At 60.3% G+C, this 22102-nt stretch overlaps 1 protein-coding gene across 1 annotated transcript; it reads right to left on the bottom strand.

Moving 5' to 3' along the window:
- Positions 1 to 3320: 3320 nt before the first annotated feature.
- Positions 3321 to 5494, bottom strand: LOC133345804 (suppressor of cytokine signaling 3-like). Its single transcript, XM_061556797.1, has 2 exons — positions 5192 to 5494; positions 3321 to 4668 (listed from the first exon to the last, which is right to left on the bottom strand). The coding sequence occupies exons 1-2, from the start codon at positions 5208 to 5210 to the stop codon at positions 3647 to 3649; spliced, it is 1041 nt and encodes a 346-aa protein (XP_061412781.1). The 5' UTR covers positions 5211 to 5494; the 3' UTR covers positions 3321 to 3646.
- Between the last annotated feature and the right edge of the window lie 16608 nt (positions 5495 to 22102).

Genomic DNA, 22102 nt, shown 5'->3' with positions numbered 1-22102 from the left:
GGGTGAGTGGTGGGTGAGTGGTAGGTGAGAGGTAAGTGAGTGGTGGGTGAGTGGTGGGTGAGTTGTAGGTGAGAGGTAAGTGAGTTGTAGGTGAGTGGTGGGTGATGGGAAATCGAAGTTTATTTTAGACATCACGTAACACAGCCTGCTGCTCATGCAGCACGCGCTAAGAGCTGCCGCTGTTGTTCGGGCGAGCAGAGGGCGCCTCGTGCAGTCGGCACTGCGCACGAGAGAACGCGTGGTGGGAACTACGCCCGGCCGCCTTTGTCTCCCCGCTGCTGACGTTTACACACCGCGGCAGTTACTCAGGGACTGCCGCCACACCGAGGTCTCACCGCTGGTGGGGAGGAGCGAGATGAGATTGTTATCGCTCTGCGTGAAGCGCGCAGGCCGAATGCCGCTGTTATGTAACGTCGCGAACACTCCGTGCTCTCGGAAGGCGCGCGGGGTGAAAGGTTATGGGACGGGGTGGGGGTTTGGGGGGGGTGTGTGAGTGGGAGAAGGGGGGGGTATTGCTATGGCCCCGGAAAGCGGTGACTGCTCGTGGTACACAATGGTCGGGGGGGGGGGGTGTAAGACGACCCGTGTGACGGTGACGACGTATGGCTAAGGGGCAGCGTGAGCGATTGCTCGGGGTAGAGTCACGAGGGGTCGGGTTAAAGTGGTGTGAGTAGAGGCATTGCGAGGGGTAGAGGTAGGGGTGATGATGTTAAGGGTTGTGACGAGGAGTACAGAGTTCGCAGTAGAGAGATAGCGTTGAGGGCTATGGCTCGAAGCGTGGGGTTGGGGGGCTGGAGGAAGAGGAGGAGGATGAGGAAACGCGGAGTGGAATGGTGACTCCTGAAAATTCCCCGCTGGTGACGGCACGGAAGGTGACGCGCGGCGAGCGGACGGCGCCGCGAAACGGAACCCGCGAGTTCATTCACAGAAGCCACCACCACCACCACCCCCCACCTCCCTCCCTCCATCTCTCTCTTGCCGACCGATCGATCGCTCATTCAGCGGAACGATCGCGGCCACGTGCGTGAGTGCATCGTGAGAAAGCGGGTGGTGCAAGTAGTTGGCAACACTGGGCGCACTGCGCACACGGACCCAGCGACGCGAGTTCGAGTCCCGCTCACGGACGAATATCCGAAATGGTTCTTAGCCTCCCCCAAGGTCGACTCAGCACTCTACAAAGACCCCCCCCCCCCCCCCCCATGTAGCCTTAACAGACTGCTGGGAAAAGTGCCGCTCGTTCGCACCTGTTGGTGTGGCCAGAACCACGCCCGGCCGCCTTTGTCTCCCCAGTGGTGATAGTTACACATCAAACCAGGTACTAATCTAAGTCGACTTAGGGGAAGGGCAATACATTGGTCAAAGATGTTGGCCGTGAGCGGGAATCGAACTGGGGTCGTGCGTGTCTCGCACCGCTCATTGGAGGTGCGGGGGGAGGACAACAGACGAGTTTTTCAATCTGGATTTGAAAGTGATATAGCTCCAGTGGCTTCCTAATATCTGAAGGAGGCAAGAGCGTTCCAGACGGCCACAGAAGGGCGCCTGAAAGCACCGCGCGACGGTGCGGTGACCGCCGATGGCCCAGCGGGTCGCCGCGCTAACCGCTGCGCCACCAATCCCCCGTCCGCAACCAACGCCAGCTCTGGTCCACAGCGCCGGCAGGCAAATTGCGACACCAGCCAGGTGAGCGGCGGGGCGGGTGAATCAAGGGGCACGTGAGTCACGGGGGCAAGGGAGGCAGAGGAAGACCACCTCGCACCATCGCTGCGTCACCCACGCACGCGAGGAATGTTTGAGATTTTTTATCGAGAAGTTGCCGAGCACAGCAGACACTGGAGACTCAAAGCGTCGGGCAGCCGGCAACGGGACGCACACGTCACCGCGTGTCTTGTCGAGTTGAATGGCCGAGAATGTTAACGAAGCCGTTGGTTTCCGTGCCTTACTGTTGCCAAGTATCCAGCGAGAATTATTGAGGTATCTGTCTGACCGCCAGAGGTCGCACCAGAGTCGCAAACGGGTACCCGTACCCGGCCGGGTACGGGTAGCCGGGTATAGGGTAGGGTACGGGTATCGGGTACCCGATTGCGACCTCTGCTGACGGCTCCTCTGTGGCCGGGCGGGTTGGACAAAGAGCGCCGGTCCTGCCTCGTGATTGGACCACTCAACCGGGGCCGCGTGTGATGTCTGCGGCCGCGTGCCGTTCATGAACACAGGATGATGGCCATGATGATGGCGGCGGCGGCGACGACGACGCTGCCCTCGACCGGAGTGCAGAATTAACCACCGCTCGGTCTCGTGTCGTGACGCAGACAGCGGCCAGCTGTGCCAACGTCGCAAGCGGCGTCTGGGGAAGGGACATCTCGCGTCTGTGAGGGTGCCCTCCCCCATCCGCCACCGCCCGCCGGGGACAAAGAAGCAGAGAGTTCGCCAGAAGTGGAAGTCGCTTTGGTTTATTTCGTCTCAGAAGCTCAAAGGCTCGCGCTCCCTCGTGCTCCTCGTTCACAATCATGTGAATCATCGACCACATCGCTCACCAACACCACAGTCACCGCCGCCACCACCATCAGCACCTCCACCACAATCACCACCATCGCAATCCCCACCATTCTCGCCATCATCGTGGTTGTCGACCGCGCACCAAACCCATCCATATAACTTGTGTCACCATCGCAGTCAACATCACCACCACTGCCGCAGCAGTCGTGACATGGTGGTGGTGGGTGGTGGTGGGTGGTGGTGGTGGGTGGTGGGTGGTGGTTGTGGTGGGTGGTGGGTCGTGGTGGTGGTGGGTGGTGGTGGGTGGTGGTGGTGGGTGGTGGTGATGGGTGGTGGTGGGTGGTGGTGGTGGGTGGTGCTTGACCTGACGGCCATCGTGGACTCCGTATAAATACTGCACACAATAAATATATCTTCCTCGCCGCGCACGCGAAACGTGACCCTTGACACCGACATTGACACCACAGTGAACACGTGGCCGTATTGCCTGTAAACACGGGAATTCAAGTAAAGTCTCACCCAGCCGTCCGGATCCGACGCGGCCTCAACCTTCACGCGCCCCACCTGCCCCTCCCGCGTCCCTCCATCACTCCCCCAGAGCTCTCACCAACGCTCCCCTCCATCTGCGAGCTCTCTTGTTCTCTTCATCTCTTCAGTTGCAGGTCGTCTCATTGCCCAGGATCAGAGCAACCCTAAGTCCCTCCATCGCAGGTCTCCGCGTTGCCAGGTCACCTCTTCCACAGTCCATGGAACACATGTTCCTCCCCCCCCCCCCCAGTTGTGCCGTGAGCCCCCCCCCCTCCCCAGTTGTGCCGTGAGCCCCCCCCCCCCCAGTCTCTATTGCATCATAATAATAATAATAAAATAATCTACAAAACCACGTGGTGCACTGCGAACTCAGCCCTGGCAGGCACCCAACGTCCACCTTTCACAGTCACTCCGTGCGCGTGGTGGTGGAGTCGTGGGGTGTGGGGGGGGCCTTAGACATCCGCCATGGCTTTGGCACGGAGCCCCCCCCCCCCTCCGACAGAGTCCCAGCAGACAACCGGCAGAGTCACGTGTCCCGGCTTTACCCCCCACCACCCCAACACGCACCTCCTCCCAAATCGTTTGCAGGCGGTCATCGCCCCCGCCCCCTCTCTCCCTCTCCCCGTCACAGCTGGTAGGGGTACGTCTCGAGGTATCCCTGCAGCAGAGAGGGCAGCTGTAGCTGCTCGGGCTTGCGTCCCGCGAGCGCGCGGTGCACCGCCTTGCGCGCGAGGTGCTGCAGCTGCGGCACGCGCGTGTGGCGCAGAGGCCGCGTGAGCAAAAGCGGCGTGCGTCCCTTGCCCGCCACACCGGCAGCCGCTCTCGCCGCCGCCGCCGCCTCCTCCTCCTCCCGCTGCTGCTGCTGCTGCTGCTCCCGCTGCTGCTGCTGCGCTCGCCGCTTCTCTGCTACGGACCCCCTCTCCGTGACCGCGAGGGGCCCCCCTCTCTGTGCGTGCCGGTGGGATGCACCCCCACCACGGCCACCAGCCCCGCTCTGCGCGGCGGCGTTGTCGGCGTTGTTGTTGTTGTCGCCGTTGTTGAAGTCGACGCCGGGGGGTCCCGCAGGACGCACGTAGTGCTCCAGGAGCCTGAGCACGCAGTCGAAGCCGGGCAACGCGTCCCTGCGCTGGCTGCACTCGAGGCGGAACCGCCCCGCGTGCAGCTGCACCCGCACGCTCGTGGCGCCGAGCCGCGTGCGCAGCGTGAGGCTGAAGAGGTGGCGCGGGTCGGTGCTGTCGCGCACCAGGAAAGTGCCCACGGGCTGCGAGGCGAGCAGACGCCGAGCCTCGGGCCCGGCCACGGAGCCCCAGTAGAAGCCGCTCTCGGCCAGGGCCGCCACCGTGCGCTGCACGGCGAGAAGTTCCTGCGCAGAAGTGAACGAGCGAAGCCGCGTGGCCACGGGTGCCGCGTCCACTACCGTCACCGCCACCGCCGACGAGGAGGAGGAGGAGCGAGGGGGTCGAGGCAGCGGAGGGGACACGGGGCCCGGGTGCGGGGCCCACGCGCGCGGCTCCCTCCAGAGGCGCGCGGCTCGTGAGTCGGTGCCGGGCTCGCCAGCGAAGGGGCGACTCTCGGTGGAAGCGGCGGCGCTCCCCGCGGCGACCACGCGCACTCCCATCGCGGACGCTGCGTCCAACTCGCGGCGACCTGGCAGGGGAGGGAGCGGGGTTAGAGGTCAGCGAAGCTGTCGGTGCTGAACCTCAACTGGGCAATGACCTTAGCGATGGTTCTAAGACTGCTCCCAAATGTGACGAACTTTGAGCGTGGTGATAGCCCCTAAGCCTGACCGCCCAAAGCAAGGAGTTGCACTTCGATGCTGCATGAATACACAACACGCGATGGTGTGTTTGTGCCCTAACCCTGATCACTGACACTACTTGACCCTGACCCTAACCTTAGCCCAGACCCTGCTCATGAAGCTAAACACTCATTGCTGATCCAAACATGACCCTGACCTTGACCAGGTGAACATACGTGACAGGCTCTGGGTTGAAGTCGTTTGGGAGTAAACAGCCAAAACGCCCCAGCAGCGTATCAAGTTGATCGCGCCGTTACATGTCACATGCCACATGTCACATGTCGCCTGCCACCTACGCGTGTTAACATGTCACCAGGCACGGAGGGGGGGGGGGGGGGGAGAGCCACGGGGCGCCGAGTGGGACTCGCTTACCCGGGCAGATGAACCCCATGGGCCGACGGAGTCCACTCCTCCTCTCGGCGTGCGCTCGAATCCCGATACGGGGCCGACGTAACGAGCGTGTCCCGGTAAACCGAAGCGTTGGTTCCCCGGGGGGTGAGGGTCGGGGTGAGTCCTGTAGTGTACGAGTCCCGGAGCGTTGGTTCCCGTGGGAGCCCTTGAGTGTACGGGTCCCCTGCGCGTGGGTCGCCGTGCGCGACTACCACCCGTCGTGGTTCAATCTGCCGCGACTGCGAACGCCTCTGGCTCGCGTCTTCTGTGCCTCATTTAAGAGAGCTGGGGGGAGGGAGGCAGGGGGAGGGAGGGGATTGGGGGCACTGGGTGGAGGGGCTGAGTTTCCTCAATACACGCGACGCGCACGTGGTTTCGCGGAAGAGATTCGCGCTGGGATTCTAGTAAGTACGCCTTACAGGAAGAGCAGCCCCGCCCCCACGCCGCCCCAACACCACCACCACCGCCGCCGTGTACACAGGGGCGAGCCCTCATCATAAGCCGGGCTCCCCCCCTCCCCTCCCTCTCGTTTACGTTTCTGTAAAGGCAGCGAGCGGGCAGGAGAGTACACGATGTTCCCTTTCGATTCACACAAAGAGCCCAGAGCCGAGTGATGCGAATAGCCCGGCTCCATAGCCCCCCCCCCACACACCCCCACCCCCCCACACACACACACCCCCTCATTCATCCTTTACCTCACCCGTTTCTTGTGCCGGCCACTCACCGACTGACTCAACCTTCTCTCACTCCCCTCGCTTCTCACTCAAACCGCACTCGGCCACGGCGGGCACTCATTCGCTCGCTCGATCGCTCGAGTCGTTCGTTCGCCTTGTCGGACTGTGTTTGGGTCGCACGCGTTGTCGGCGAGCGCACCTATTAAGGCCGGACGCGGCACACGAAGGGGTCGAGGGCCAGCGCGGCCGCCTTTGTATCTCCAGATTCTCATTTGAGGCTGAGCCGACCACCATACACCGCACTCAACTCTGCACACACTGAGACTAATTGACTCACTGTACCACAAACCCACCCGCTCGCCTGCCCCTTCACTCGCCTGCTCACTCAAACACTCACTCACCCACCGGCTCATCTCATCAACTCACGCTCACTCACCGAGGCAGTAAGTAAGCGGGTTAGTGAATGAGCTGGTGAGTGGCTGAGTGAGTGACCAGATGAGTGAGTGGCTGAGTGAGTGATCGGGTAAATCAGTCGCTGCGTAAGTGATCAGGTGAGTGGCTGAGTGAGTGAGCAAGTGGGTGATTGGCTGAGTGAGTGGGCGAGCAGGTGAGTGATTGGCTGAGTGAGTGAGCAGGTGAGTATGTGGTTGAGTGAGTGATCAAGTGAGTGAGTGGCTGAGTAAGTGAACAGGTAATTGAGTGGCTGAGTGAGTGATCAAGTGAGTGATTGGCTGAGTGAGTGAGCAGGTGAGTGACTGAGTGATCAAGTGAGCGAGTGGCTGATTGAGTGACTAGGTGAGTGAGTGAGCAGGTGAGTATGTGGCTGAGTGAGTGATCAAGTAAGTGAGTGGCTGAGTGAGTGATAGGGTGAGTGATTGGCTGAGTGAGTGGGTGAGCAGGTGAGTGAGTGGCTAAGTGAGTGATCAAGTGAGTGAGTGGCTGAGTAAGTGAACAGGTAATTGAGTGGCTGGGTGAGTGAGCAAGTGAGTGATTGACTGAGTGAGTGAGTGAGCAGGTGAGTGAGTGACTGAGTGATCAAATGAGTGAGTGGCTAAGTGATCAAGTAAGTGAGTGGCTGAGTAAGTGATCAAGTAAGTGAGTGGCTGAGTGAGTGAGTGAGCAGCTGAGTGAGTGGCTAAGTGATCAAATAAGTGAGTGGCTGAGTGAGTGAGCAGGCGAGTGACTGAGTCAGTGAGCGAGTCTCTCTTCTTGGAAGCCCCCAAGGACTTGAAGGTAAAGCACCGAGTTCCGGAGGGTCCCGAGTTCGCCGAGTTCCAACTCTGAACGCCACCGTCTCGCGATCGGGACCACACGGGCGGGGCATGGGGCGCACTGCCCGGTTCCGGTCTCAACCCGGTCACCAACGACTAAGCCAAAACACCGCATTGTATCATAATCCTCCTCCTCACCATCATCACCATAACGCGATGCAATGCAGATACGTGACGCGGCGTCTGGAGCTGACCGCAATCTCATCGCGATGTGCAGAGACGGCGGGCGTCATCTGCGGTGAGTCATGGGTCTCAATGTGACTCCATGGGTCTCTGTGTAGTCTGTGGGTCTACGTGTGAGTCTGTGGGTCTCTGTGTGAGTCTGTGGGTCTACGCGTGAGTTTATGGGCCTGTGTGAGTATGTGGGTCTACGTGTGAGTATGTGGGTCTCTGTGTGAGTATGTGGGTCTCTGTGTGAGTCTATGGGTCTACGTGTGAGTATGTGGGTCTCTGTGTGAGTATGTGGGTCTCTGTGTGAGTCTATGGGTCTACGTGTGAGTATGTGAGTCTCTGTGTGAGTCTGTGGGTCTACGTATGAGTCTATGGGCCTGTGTGAGAGTCTATAGGTCTCCCTTGTGAGTCTATAGTCCTGTGTGTAAGTATATGGGTCTCCCTTGTGAGTCTATGGGCCTGTGTGTGAGTCTATGGGTCTCCCTTGTGAGTCTATGAGCCTGTGTGTGAGTCTATGGGTCTCCCTTGTGAGTCTATGAGCCTGTGTGAGGGTATATGGATCTCTGTGCGAGTCTGTGGGCCTATGTGTGAATCTATGAATCTCTGTGTGAGTATATGGCTCTCTGTGTGAGTATATGGGTCTCTGTGTGAGTTTATGGATGGCTGTGTGAGTCTGTGGGTCTCTGTCTGAGTCTATGGATCTCCGCGTGAATATTTGGGTCTCTGTCTGAGTCTGTGTGTCTCTGTGTGAGTCTGTGGGAGAGGGGCAGGCAGTCACAGGCAGGGAAGAGCAGGAAGGTCTTGAGCCTGGACTTGCACGGGGACAAGAAAAATGTCGGCACCACTGGCGCCTGGGGGATGCGAGCTCCAGACAGTGGGGGCAGCAGAGAGAAATGAGCGACCTCCCACTGAGCGACATTCATTAGTCCTCGCAGACGGACTGCGAGCACTGATGTTCGGCTCTGCGTCGACCGTGTAAGTTGGTTTCCGATGGTTCGCCGCGGTGGTCTGTCCATGCTGTCGAGGAGGGTGCTGCGTGCGGGTGGGTGGATATCACTCGCCACTGATGTTAGCCGGGAGCGGAGGGGGTGGCACTGGAACACAGGAGGCCGCCGCCGGGTTCGTCGAGCAGTGCGCTGGGCACTGCACCACCCCCTTCTCCCATAACAACAACAACAACGACACTAATGGTTGACCCACGAGAGCCTCGCCGTGACTCGTCGTGAACAACGCTGCTGCTGCTTCTGCGTGGTGGTTGTGGTGGTGGTTGTGGTGGTTGTGGTGGTGGTGGTTGTGGTAGTGGTTGTGGTTGTGGCGGTGGTGGTTGTGGTGGTGGTGGTGGTGGTTGTGGTGGTTGTGGTGTTGGTGGTGGTGGTGCTGCTGCGTGGTGGTGGTTGTGGTGGTAGTGGTGGTTGTGGTGGTGGTGGTGGTGGTTGTGGTGGTGGTTGTGGTGGTGGTTGTGGTGGTGGTGGTTATGGTGGTGGTGGTGGTGCTGCTGCGTGGTGGTGGTTGTGGTGGTGGTGGTTGTGGTGGTGGTGGTTGTGGTGGTGGTGGTTGTGGTGGTGGTGGTTGTGGTGGTGGTGGTTGTGGTGGTGGTTGTGGTGGTGGTGGTGGTTGTGGTGGTGGTGGTGGTGGTGCTGCTGCGTGGTGGTGGTTGTGGTGGTGGTTGTGGTGGTGGTGATGGTTGTGGTGGTTGTGGTGGTGGTTGGGCCGTGACCCTGTGATGCCGCCGCCACGAAGCCGTTCGGCAGGCACCAAATCCCCGACCTCGCCACCACCAAGCAACGGAGCCGACCCCCGCGTCCCCCTCACCTCACCTCACATGAACACACCCGCACTCATTTCCCCCCCCCCCATAGAGCTCCGAGGGGAGGTCGCCTGGCCGACCGGTTTTATCCGAGAGACCCTTATCGGGATTAATTCTCACGGTTTCCGGCGATCAGGGAATTGGATGACCTCCCCCGTGCTACGTGGCACCGCGGCGCTGCGGCCGGCCTTAATATGGTGTGGTCGCAGCGTGGGGCATCCGGCCACCGCGGTTGAGGCGCATTTCCCCCCACACACACTCCCACGGGTCGACGGGGCGAGCAGGGGAGGTACGGGACAGCATGAATAGCGGGGTCACAGGGGCTGTTGCGCATAGTCATGGAGGGTTGGGATAATTGCGCTTGAGCGCGCAGGCCCCATTGTTAGGAAGGGTAAGGGAGTAATTAGGATGTACGCCGCCAACGTCGCTCACTGATTAGCATATCAACAGCGCCCGGGAACCGCCGTGCGCGGGCTTGGGGTGCACGAGCTCATTGTTCAGCGCAGCATCCCCTTTGAGGTAGGGAGGATAAATAGAGGAGCGCAGAGGGGAAATCGCTCTTCTCTCCAGCGCCAGGCGACAGGACGCTCTCCAGTCCAGCGACCCGATCGTCCGTGAGACGCATCGAGGTGCGCTGCGAGCACGGGATCAACGAACCGCCGTGGGCATCCAGCAGGAACGCGTGATCCGTGGAGAGACAACGCAGCGTCTGCAGGTGAACGAGGGCGTGCGGCGAGCTATGCCTCTCACACGAGCTCGCGGAGGGACGGACCAGGGAGGGGAGCCGTCGGGCGATGAGCCCAGCGACGGCAGCAGCTGCTCGCAGAGCAGCGAGGGGTCGGCGCACGGCGGAGCCCCTGCCATAGGCACGGAGCAGGGAGGGACTCCGGGGACCAGCGGCCCCAATAACTTGGTGCCAGAAGTGGGACGAACCCTCACATCTTCACGGGAAGGTGGCGCGCTACTCCACGCAAAGGTAAGGCATGTGTTCACCGGCCAGGGGACCCCTACATGGAAAGCGTTTTCCCGTAATATCATAGGGGCTAAAGAGCTTAATGGCTGGTCGGACGCGCAGGCATTGCGACATCTTACGTTAAACTTAGACGGGCGGGCAGCCGACTTTGTAGAGGCACTACCCGAAAGCGCGCAAACCCAACTAGAAGAACTAATGCGTAGATTAGACCTGCGTTTCGGCACGCGCAACGCGATACGGGCGAAGACCGCCTTAGAGGCGCGCCGACGCCAAACTGGCGAGGACTTCCGAGACTACGCTGAGGACGTGCGATCACTAACCCGGATCGCCCGTCCAGAGTTCTCGAAGGAGGTCATTGACGCGCTAGCTGCAGACAAGCTACTCAGGTACCTAGCTCGCACCGCGTGGTGGCAGCCCAAAAAGAGTAGCGCAGGCCTCCCTTTCGATACCCTAGTCGAGCAAGCGCTGGAGTGTGAGGAGCTCTCCAGCGAACGCGCGCAGCTCCGAGGGTCGGGACAGGAGTACACCGTGGCGAGCCTGATCCCTGACGAAGAGGAGGATGAGGATGAGCCCGCCAGCCCCATGGGGAGACGGGCAAGAGAGGCCCAGAAACCCCGCGAGACAACCCCGGGTTGGGTAGCTGGTAGACCGGCATGGGAGATATTGCTGGCCGAGTAGACCGAATGGACGGTAAGGTAACCCAAGTAGGGGAGAGGGTAACCCACGTAGGTGAGAGGGTAACCCAGGTACGCGAGGAAGCGAATAAAAATATGAAGACCCTCCAGTCTGAGATGGGGGAACTACGCTCGACCGTAGGGGGGCTGGCCGGGAGAGTAGCCCAATTAGAGTCCGACGTGGGACAACTGCGTACTGGGGGAGGGAGAGGGAGCGGACAGGGGACCCGCTACGGAGCCGCCCCCCCTCCCCGGGCATGTTATATGTGCGACCGCCGAGGGCATCTAGTGAGAGACTGTCCTGAAATCACCCGAGCTAGGCAGACGCGGGGGTTAAACTCCAACGCCCCCTAGAAAGCGGACCAACTAGGGGTGCAATCGACGCGGTCCCGATACAAAGAGACGATAATGAGAATAATGGCGAGCGAGTGATCTCCACACAGGTTCCAGCAACAACGCCCACAGAAACGGTGACTCCTGGCGACTGGCTACGGGAGCTGGTGGCGGGGATCACGGGGGCCACGTCGCTGGTGGAAGGGGAGGTAAACGGAGTGCGTACCCGAATTCTGCTGGACACGGGGGCGGTGGCCTCGCTCGTGAGCGCAGCGCACTGCAGCATGATCGGGGTCGACGTGCGTCACCTGCAGGCACCGGACCGCGCGCTGCACACGGCGAGCGGAGCCGGAATGGGGCTGCTGGGGAGAGCCACCTTAGAGGTCCGCATAGGCAGCCAGGGGTGCACCCAGGAGTTCTACGTGTCGAGTGCGTTGTGTCACGAGTGTATCGCAGGTACCGACCTCTTAGAACGGCTGGGACTCAACGTGCAACCCCGCCAGCGATGCGCCACCGTGGAGAGCAACGGCGAGCGGATACCGTTCCTGGGACGAGAACCGACGCGCCCCCGCTTCACACCTGTGGCCGCTATCCTGGCGACGGCAGTCACCATCGGGCCGCTCACCGAGATGCTGGTGCCGGTGGCAACATCCCCCACCGACCCCGCGCTCCGACCATCAGGGGAGGTAATGCTAACTCCTCACCCGGAGTTGGCAAAACGGTATGGGATAGTGGGATCCGCCACGTTGGTAAACGCAGATGGGGACCGATTGTTTATGCGGATGTTTAACCCCCACAGTTCCCCAGCGATACTGCGACGGCGCACCCCGATAGCCACCGTACACCCCCTGCACGCACGCCACTCTAACGACTCGGTGTTCGCACTCTGGGCTGAGGACACCGGTCGTCCTGAGGGTGACCAGGACCTGGCCTGGCGAGTCGGCCTGACTCCCCGAGCCGAAGTCGTTCCCCTGCTCGACGCGTTACATGTACCATGGGCGGATTTACCTAAGGGAGAGGCCGATCGGGCTGCGCGAGTTACTGCGGGAGTATGCCGACGTGTTCAGCGAACACGACTCGGACGTGGGTCGGACCGACCTTGTTAAGCACCAAATTGACACCGGTGCAGCCCGACCCATCAAACTCCCTGCATACCGAGTGGGCGCACCCAAACGCACCCAGATCAAAGAGGCGGTTGGGGACATGCTTCGCGATAACATAATTCAGCCCTCGGCGAGCCCCTGGTCAGCCCCGGTGGTACTAGTAACGAAAAAGGATGGGTCAACCCGGTTCTGCGTCGATTATCGTAAACTGAACGCAGTCACGCTCGGCGACGCCTTCCCCATACCCCGCATCGACGACACTTTTGACAGCCTTGCCGGAGCGCGATATTTTTCCACCCTCGATCTCGCGTCCGGGTACTGGCAGGTGGAGATGGCGGAGGAGGATCGGCCGAAAACCGCATTCACCACCCCGATGGGACTATTCGAGTTTCGAGTACTCCCGTTCGGACTCACCAATGCACCCGCGACGTTCCAGCGGCTGATGGAGTTGGTGATGCGGGGTTTGCAATGGGAACAGTGCCTGATTTACTTGGACGATGTGATCGTGTTCAGTAGATCTTTGTCTGAGCATTGGTCCAGGCTACGAGAGGTGTTCCAGCGACTGCGAGCGGCTCATCTCAAGCTCAAGCCACGTAAGTGTTACATCGCACAACGCGAGGTGGGGTACCTCGGGCATCGCGTCAGCGAGGCAGGCGTGCGTACCGATCCGGAGAAGGTACGCGCCGTAGTGGAGTGGCCACGGCCAAGGAATCTGACGGAGATCAGATCATTTTTGGGGCTCGCCACCTATTATCGTCGATTTGTAAAGGGATTCAGCGAGATCGCACGCCCCCTCACCCAACTCACTTCCCCTAAGCACCCCTATCAGTGGACGGGGGCCTGCCAGATGGCCTTCACCACTCTTAAAGACCACCTCACCCACGCCCCCACCCTCGCTTTCCCCGATTTTACCACCGATTTTATTTTGGACACCGACGCCTGCAGCAGCGGGCTGGGCGCGGTGTTGTCACAGGTACAGGATGGGACGGAACGAGTCATCGCGTACGCCAGCCGGACCTTGAGTGGGGCCGAGCTGAACTATTGCGTGACCCGCCAAGAGTTGTACGCCGTGATTTTCGCATGTAAGCAGTTCCGGCCGTATTTGTACGGCATGAGATGTCGCGTACGCACTGACCATTATGCTCTTCAGTTCCTTCTTACATTCAAGGAGCCGCGGGGGCAGATGGCCCGTTGGTTGGCGCAGTTGCAGGAGTACAACCTGCAAATCGAGTATCGGGCTGGCCGGACGCATGCAAACGCGGACGCCTTGTCGAGGCGGCCCACGGTGTACGCCGAGACAAGGGCGGAGGAGGCCTGCCCCTGTTTCACGGGGGGACGCTGCCGGCAGGCAACGGACCCCCGAGAGGCTGCGGCCACTGACCCCCCCCCAGCGAGAGAGAGTGCAGTGTGCGCCACAGAGACCCTCACAGGTGGCACCGAGGATCCCGTCGACCGCCCGGCAAGCGCGGGACCCGCGGCTCGGGACCCGATCGGACGGATCCAGGAGGACGTCGGCTGCGCCTTCCCGGGCCTGAACGACGAGCAGCTGAGACAGACCCAGCAGCGAGATCCGGATCTGGCGGCCGTGGAGGCAGCACTGCGGGAGGAAAAGAGCGCCCTACCAGGACCCTGGAGCGGTTTGTATGGCCGGTTGTGTGTGCAGAACGGAGTGGTACGGGAGTTAACCGAGGCCGGCCAGCCGGGGTGCATCTGTGTTCCTGCCCAGGTGCGACCCCAGCTGCTACGGCTGGTGCATGACCACCCACTCGGGGGCCACGATGGGGAACGACGCACTCGAGAGACCCTGCGTCGCCAGTATCTCTGGCCCAAATTGGCACAAGACGTGGCGGCCTGGGTACAGGGCTGCCGCGCCTGTCAGCAGTGCGGGCCGAAACCGGCACGATACCAGGTACCCCTAAGGCCGTTCCGCGTCAGCCGCACGAATCAGCTGGTCGGGATCGATCTACAGGGGCCATTCCCACGATCCCATCGAGGCACCGGTATATTCTAGTCGCAGTAGAGTATTTCACCCGCTACCCCGTGGCAGTGGCCATCCCTGATAAAACGGCCTTGGTGGTGGCCCGGGCATTCGTAGAACATTACGTACTCAAGCACGGGATCCCGGAACGAGTCCTCACCGACCAGGGTAGCGAGTTCGAGGCCGAGCTGTTCCAGGCACTGTGCCGAGAATTCGGAATCCAGAAGGACCGAACCACAGCGTATCACCCCCAAGCGAACGGTATGGTAGAGCGCATGAATCAGACCCTAGCGGGGAAACTCAAACGTATGGCGGCCGCAAATCAACGGGATTGGGATGAACACCTCCCTACGCCCTTTTCGCCTACGCCACCACCGTACACACGTCGACGGGACAAACCCCGTTTTTAATGATGTTCGGCCGTGAGTCTCGTTTACCCGCAGATCTGCTATTCGGCGTCCCTTCCCCCCAGCCGGAGGAGGGAAGCCGCCCCGTGGAACATCTGTTGGAGACCCTGCGAGAAGCCCGAGGCCGAGCATACCCGCAAGGGGAAGCCGCGCATCGGCGGCAGGAACAGGGCACCCGACCCCGCATGGAACCCCCCTTATTCCTGACAGGCGCTAAGGTGTGGCTACACACCCCTCGCGTCGGGGCCGGGCAGGTGGGGAAACTGACGACCTACTGGCGGGGACCCTGGACCGTGGTGCGGCAGATATCCCCCTGGACGGTACTAATTTACGGTGGGGAGAGGGGTCGAGAGACGGTGGTCAATGTCCGCCGCTTAAAACCATGGAAAGCGGCCCCGGCGAGAGAGGACTCCGTCACCCGAAAGCCCCGAAATCCCAGAGTACCCGCACCCCTCGTGTTGGGGGGCCTCGCACACTACATGGGCCCCGCCGGGTCCCCGAGACGCCCCGATCCAGTCCGGAGACGGCGCGGACGACGGCCACTAACCCTTCCGCTGCTGAGTTTGTGCCCCAGCCCACAGGTGCCGGGGGACGGGGAGAGCCGCTGGAGTGGAGGAGGAGACCGCCGCAGGAGCTACAGAGGACGGAACCACCCGCCCCGAGGCCAGCCACCAGGTCCGGACGGATCCCCCGGACCCCGCAACGTTTCCTCGTGGGCGCGGCCCAAGCGAGGTGCTCCAGTCAACCCGGGACGGGGACTGGCACCTCGGGGGGCTATGTGATGCCGCCGCCACGAAGCCGTTCGGCAGGCACCAAATCCCCGACCTCGCCACCACCAAGCAACGGAGCCGACCCCGCGTCCCCCTCACCTCACCTCACATGAACACACCCGCACTCATTTCCCCCCCCCCCCATAGAGCTCCGAGGGGAGGTCGCCTGGCCGACCGGTTTTTATCCGAGAGACCCTTATCGGGATTAATTCTCACGGTTTCCGGCGATCAGGGAATTGGATGACCTCCCCCGTGCTACGTGGCACCGCGGCGCTGCGGCCGGCCTTAATATGGTGTGGTCGCGGCGTGGGGCATTCGGCCACCGCGGTTGAGGCGCATTTCCCCCCACACACACTCCCACGGGTCGACGGGGCGAGCAGGGGAGGTACGGGACAGCATGAATAGCGGGGTCACAGGGGCTGTTGCGCATAGTCATGGAGGGTTGGGATAATTGCGCTTGAGCGCGCAGGCCCCATTGTTAGGAAGGGTAAGGGAGTAATTAGGATGTACGCCGCCAACGTCGCTCACTGATTAGCATATCAACAGCGCCCGGGAACCGCCGTGCGCGGGCTTGGGGTGCACGAGCTCATTGTTCAGCGCAGCATCCCCTTTGAGGTAGGGAGGATAAATAGAGGAGCGCAGAGGGGAAATCGCTCTTCTCTCCAGCGCCAGGCGACAGGACGCTCTCCAGTCCAGCGACCCGATCGTCCGTGAGACGCATCGAGGTGCGCTGCGAGCACGGGATCAACGAACCGCCGTGGGCATCCAGCAGGAACGCGTGATCCGTGGAGAGACAACGCAGCGTCTGCAGGTGAACGAGGGCGTGCGGCGAGCTATGCCTCTCACACGAGCTCGCGGAGGGACGGACCAGGGAGGGGAGCCGTCGGGCGATGAGCCCAGCGACGGCAGCAGCTGCTCGCAGAGCAGCGAGGGGTCGGCGCACGGCGGAGCCCCTGCCATAGGCACGGAGCAGGGAGGGACTCCGGGGACCAGCGGCCCCAACAACCCTCCGGCGGGGTGAGGGGTGCTTGGGGTCTCGCCCCCCTTGATAAATAACAGTGCCCCCCACACCCCACACACACACCCGCCCACACACCCCCATCCCACACATACACCCGCCCACACACCCCCACACACACACACCCGCCCACCCCCCCCCACACACCCCCCCCCACACACTCCCCACTCCCGCCCACACCCCCCCCAACACCCCTAACACCCCCCCCCCCCCCACACACACCCGCCCACTACACCCCCCACACACACACACCCACAGGGAGGGGTGCATGGGGAGGGGGGGGTGGTGAGGTGGGAGGCAAATTGTCCCCAGCTGCTTGGGGGTTGGATACATCCAGCACGCGAAGTGAGCTCACTCGCACAGACGCACACACAATCATGCAGACGGTCACAACAGACATTCACACGGACACACACGCAACAGACTCGTGCAGACACACGCGCTCAATACACTCACTCACGGCACTAACTCACCCACTCACTCGCCCACTCACTCAGCCACTCACTCTCCCAATCACTCACCCACTCACGCACTCATCCACCTACTCACCTACTCACTCGCCCACTCACTCAGCCACCCACTCACCCACTCACTCGCCCACTCACTTAGCCACCCACTCACCCACTCACTCACCCACTCACCCACGCACTCGCCCACTCACTTAGCCACCCACTCACCCACTCACTCACACAGACGCACACACAATCACGCAGACGGTCACAACAGACATTCACACGGACACACACGCAACAGACTCGTGCAGACACACGCACTCAATACACTCACGGCACTAACCCGCCCACTTACTCAGCCACTCACTCATCCACTCACTCTCCCAATCACTCACCCACTCACTCAGCCACTCACTCACTCACTCACCCACTCACTCGCCCACTCACTCATCCACCTACTCACCTACTCACTCACACAGACGCACACACAATCACGCAGACGGTCACAACAGACATTCACACGGACGCACACGCAACAGACTCGTGCAGACACTCTCGCTCAATACACTCACTCACGGCACTAACTCACCCACTTACTCAGCCACTCACTCACCCACTCACTCTCCCAATCACTCACCCACTCACTCAGCCACTCACCCACTCACTCAGCCACTCACCCACTCACTCAGCCACTCACTCATCCACCTACTCACCTACTCACTCGCCCACTCACTCAGCCACCCACTCACCCACTCACTCGCCCACTCACTTAGCCACCCACTCACCCACTCACTCACCCACTCACCCACTCACTCGCCCACTCACTTAGCCACCCACTCACCCACTCACTCACACAGACGCACACACAATCACGCAGACGGTCACAACAGACATTCACACGGACACACACGCAACAGACTCGTGCAGACACACTCGCTCAATACACTCACTCACGGCACTAACTCACCCACTTACTCAGCCACTCACTCACCCACTCACTCAGCCACTCACTCACCCAACCACTCACCCACGCACTCGCCCACTCACTCAGCCAATCACTCGCCCACTCACTCACCCACTCACTCGCCCACTCACTCAGCCACCCACTCACCCACTCACTCACCCACTCACTTAGCCACCCACTCACCCACTCACTCACCCACTCACCCACTCACTCGCCCACTCACTTAGCCACCCACTCACCCACTCACTCACACAGACGCACACACAATCACGCAGACGGTCACAACAGACATTCACACGGACACACACGCAACAGACACACGCACTCAATAAACTCACTCACGGCACTAACTCACCCACTTACTCAGCCACTCACTCGCCCACTCACTCAGCCACTCACCCACTCACTCGCCCACACACTCATCCACACACCCTCTCACTCACCCACTCACTCACTCACCCACCCACTCACTCATCCACTCACTCACGCACGCCCAACTCACTCCTCACGGTGCGTGATGGTTGCGGGCGGCAGTCGCGGCTCCCGTGCGGAGCTCTGCGTGGCTCCCGCTACCTCCTTCCATAAACCCCCCCCCCAAACCCAACCCCCCCACCCCCAACCCCCCCCACCCCCAATCCCCCCCACCCCCAACCCCCCCACCCCCAACCCCCCCCCCACCCCCAACCCCCCCCCACCCCCAACCACCATCACCCCAACCCCCCCCCCACCTCCAACCCCCACCACCCAGAACCCCCCCCCCCCACCTCGAACCCCCCCCCACCCAGAATCCCCCCACCCAAAACCCCCCCACCCCCATCCCCACCCGCACCCAGAACCCCCCGCAAACCCCCCCCACGCCCAACCCCCCCCCCCCACCCAGAACTCCCCCCCACCCAGAACCCCCCCACCCCCAACCGCCCCCCACCCAGAACCCCCCCACCCAGAACCCCCCCCCACCCCCAACCCCCCCCCCCCCCCCCACCCAGAACGCCCCCCACCCCCAACCCCCCCCCACCCAGAACCCCCCCCCCCACCCAGAACCCCCCCCCCCCACCCACCCCCAACCCCCCCACCCCCCCCCCCACAACCCCCCCACCCAGAACCCCCCCACCCCCCCCAACCCCCCCCCACCCAGTACCCCCACCCCAACCCGATCCACCGCGCTCGGCCTCTCAGCGCTCTGCGGAATTTGCTCCGCAGCAAAAAATTCCGCGAATTCGGAACCCTCTGATTGGGAACGCGAATGATGACGGCGGCGGTGACGGCTCACGGAGACCCAGGCGCCGTGGTGTGTGTGTGTGATTGTGAGAGTGTGATTATGTGTGATTGTGTGTGTGTGAGATTGTGATTGGAAACATTTAGGCTGGCCTACCTACGATCCATCCTGGGTTTAACCAGGCTGGATTGTGTGAGGAGCTCACAAATCCTTGAAAGATCTGGGCAAAGTCCCATCGGTGAGCTCCTCCGGCAGGCAAGGCTGCGTTGGCTGGGTCATGTAGCCCGCATGCCCAGCCACCGCATGCCTAAACAGCTTTTGTTCGGCCGGATCGAGGGGGATAAACGGGCGCGGCACGGGCTAGAGAAGAGATGGGGTGATGTGGTACAGGAGGACGTGGAGCTAAGTGGAGTTGCCGATGACTGGTACCAGCGGTGTCAAGATCGGCCTCTGTGGAGAAGGCTCGTGAAGGACGCTACTGGGCAGTTGGAGGCAGTCGCCCTCCAACAACAACGGAGGGCGGAGGAGCGACGCTCACAACAACGAGCGGAGCGCCGGGTGGATAAAGCATAGCAAGTTGGCACAGTAGGGGGCACAAGTGGTATATCGGCCAGTCATCTCGGTCATCTCAGTCAGTCGACCCGTGGCACCTGCTGGGTCTGCCCCGTGACCTCCTGCCAGCGGGCGTTCGACACTTCACGTGGCCTCAAGGTGCACATGGCCTGGCACAAGCGTCGTGGTGACGTCACCGCCACTTAGTGGCGATTGGCGGTTGTTGTTGTTGTTGTGAGATTGTGTGTGATTGTGTGTGTGATTGTGTGTGTGTGTAGATGCACAGTGTGTGAATGTGTGTGCGTGACTGTGTGTGGAGCGGGGAGCGGTAGTGTAGCGGTTAGCACTACGCTGCGCTACGAACCTGGCGACCCGAGTTCGATTCCCGCTCACGGCCAACATCAGTGACGATTATCTGAACCGGTCCCGGGCCTCCCCTAGGTTGACTCAGCCTCAAAATTAGTACCTGGTGCGGTGTGTAAACATCGCCGCTGGGGAGACAAAGGCGGCCGGGCGTGGTGTTGTCTACCCACCCCCTCGTGTGCCGTTGCGGCCTTCATAGGTGCTCGCTGACAGCACTTGTTGAGGCTATACGGGGGATCTTTGTATTTCTAGTGATGGAGGATGCTCGTGAAGGACGCTGCTACTGTGCAGTTGGGGGCACAGTAGTGGGGGGGGGCACAGTCGTGGGGGGGGGGCACAGCTGATGAATCTGCCAGTCATAGTATAAGTAACTAAATACGTAACTAAAAGTCGGTTTTATATAGCGTCGTTCACACAAAGCCTCACAGCGCTTTACATCAGAAGGCAGTCAACCCACGGCAGCTGCCGGGTCTGTCCCATGGCCTCCTCCTGTCAGCGAACCTCGGATGCTTCACGTGGCCTCAACGTGCACCTAGCCTGGCACAGGCGCTCTGGTGACGTCCCCGCTGTTGAGTGTCGAACGGCCGGTGGTGTTGTTGTACCGCGCGAGTGTGTGTGTGTCGTTGTGTGTGTGTCGTTGTGTGTGTCATTGTGTGAGTGTGTGTGTCATTGTGAGTGTGTGTGTCATTGTGAGTGTGTGTGTGTCATTGTGAGTGTGTCGTTGTGAGTGTATGTGTGTGTCATTGTGAGTGTGTGTCATTGTGAGTGTGTGTGGGTCGTTGTGTGTGTGTCGTCGTGTGTATCATTGTGTGAGTGTGTGTCATTGTGTGAGTGTGTGTCGTTGTGAGTGTGTGTGTGTCATTGTAAGTGTGTCGTTGTGAGTGTGTGTGTTATTGTGAGTGTGTGTTATTGTGTTTGTGTTATTGTGAGTGTGTCATTGTGAGTGTGTGTGTGTCGGTGTATGTGTGTCGTCGTGTATATGAGTGTGTGTGTCATTGTCAGTGTGTCGTTGTGAGTGTGTGTGTTATTGTGAGTGTGTGTGTTATTGTGAGTGCGTGTTATTGTGTGTGTGTGTTATTGTGTGAGTGTTATTGTGAGAGTGTGTGTGTCATTGTGCCCGTGTGCGTCGTTGGTCTGATTACGAGAAACCTTGCGACACGGAACAAGCGCTTTCGGGAGACGGGGAAGGGGTGGGGGGTTAGTGGGGGTTCGTGGGGGAAGTGTGGGGTGGTGGTGGTGGTGGGGTGGTGGTGGGGTGGTGGGGGGGTTACTGTTGGGGGCAGGGACTGAGGCAGGGGAAGCCTGGGGCGTGCTTGTGCCAGGAGGGAGCTGTCGTGCGTGAGGGTAGCGTGGGGGTAGGGGTAGGGTTAGCGGAAGGGGGTAGCGTTCTTCAGGGGAAGGGGTGGGATTAGAGGAAAGGGTGGAGCGAGGGGGTAGCGATTTCAATGCACACACGTAGCTTGTTCGGAGTGGGGTCAGAGATATAATCCGTCAAAGCCGTAGCCACGGAGTCAACATTGGGGGGGACCGAATCTTCCAGGGGGTCTGGGGTCCCCCCCCCCCAGAAAAAAAATACAAATTTGAAAACCAATTTCCTGCCTAAATGTGAAAAAAAAAATCACTAACACATAGGATGGACTTTTTATATATTTTTTACAATGTGTATTTTATTACATTGCTCTGTTTTTTTCTTTTTTACCTTTTTCTTGTTTCATTGTATATAATGGCAGAGATTAGGGATTAATAAAGTACAACCATAACCACAATCGTATAAACAGAAATCTATTTTATAGCAATATATTGGGGGAGGACATTTTGAGCATATTTGAATATTGGGTGGGATGTGTGTCCCCCAATATTTATTAGAATTACGGCCTTGAAGTCAGCGCTCGGGATAGGGGTAGTTAGGAATAGGGGTAGATCTTCTTGGTTCTTTCGGTAAAGTCACGTAGAAGGGAAATAATAAAATAATAAAAATAAAACATCATGAAATACAATTCTCACGACGTTTCGGCCACAACGCAATCAGCCGTCCTCAGGTGAAGAACAGGTCTGTCAGAAAGACAGCGTCTGAATGATTCTCATTCCTTCTACGTGACTTTACCGAAAGAACCAAGAAGATGAATCTCTGCAGTCACGAAAGCTTTAAATCGAAATTTAATAGGGG

The sequence above is a fragment of the Lethenteron reissneri genome, chromosome 3, assembly GCF_015708825.2.
Source record: "Lethenteron reissneri isolate LAM-NWPU_2019-01 chromosome 3, ASM1570882v1, whole genome shotgun sequence".
Lineage (NCBI taxonomy): Eukaryota > Metazoa > Chordata > Hyperoartia > Petromyzontiformes > Petromyzontidae > Lethenteron > Lethenteron reissneri.
Note: the sequence above shows the minus strand (reverse complement) of the source record. Positions and strands in the feature narration are given on the sequence as shown.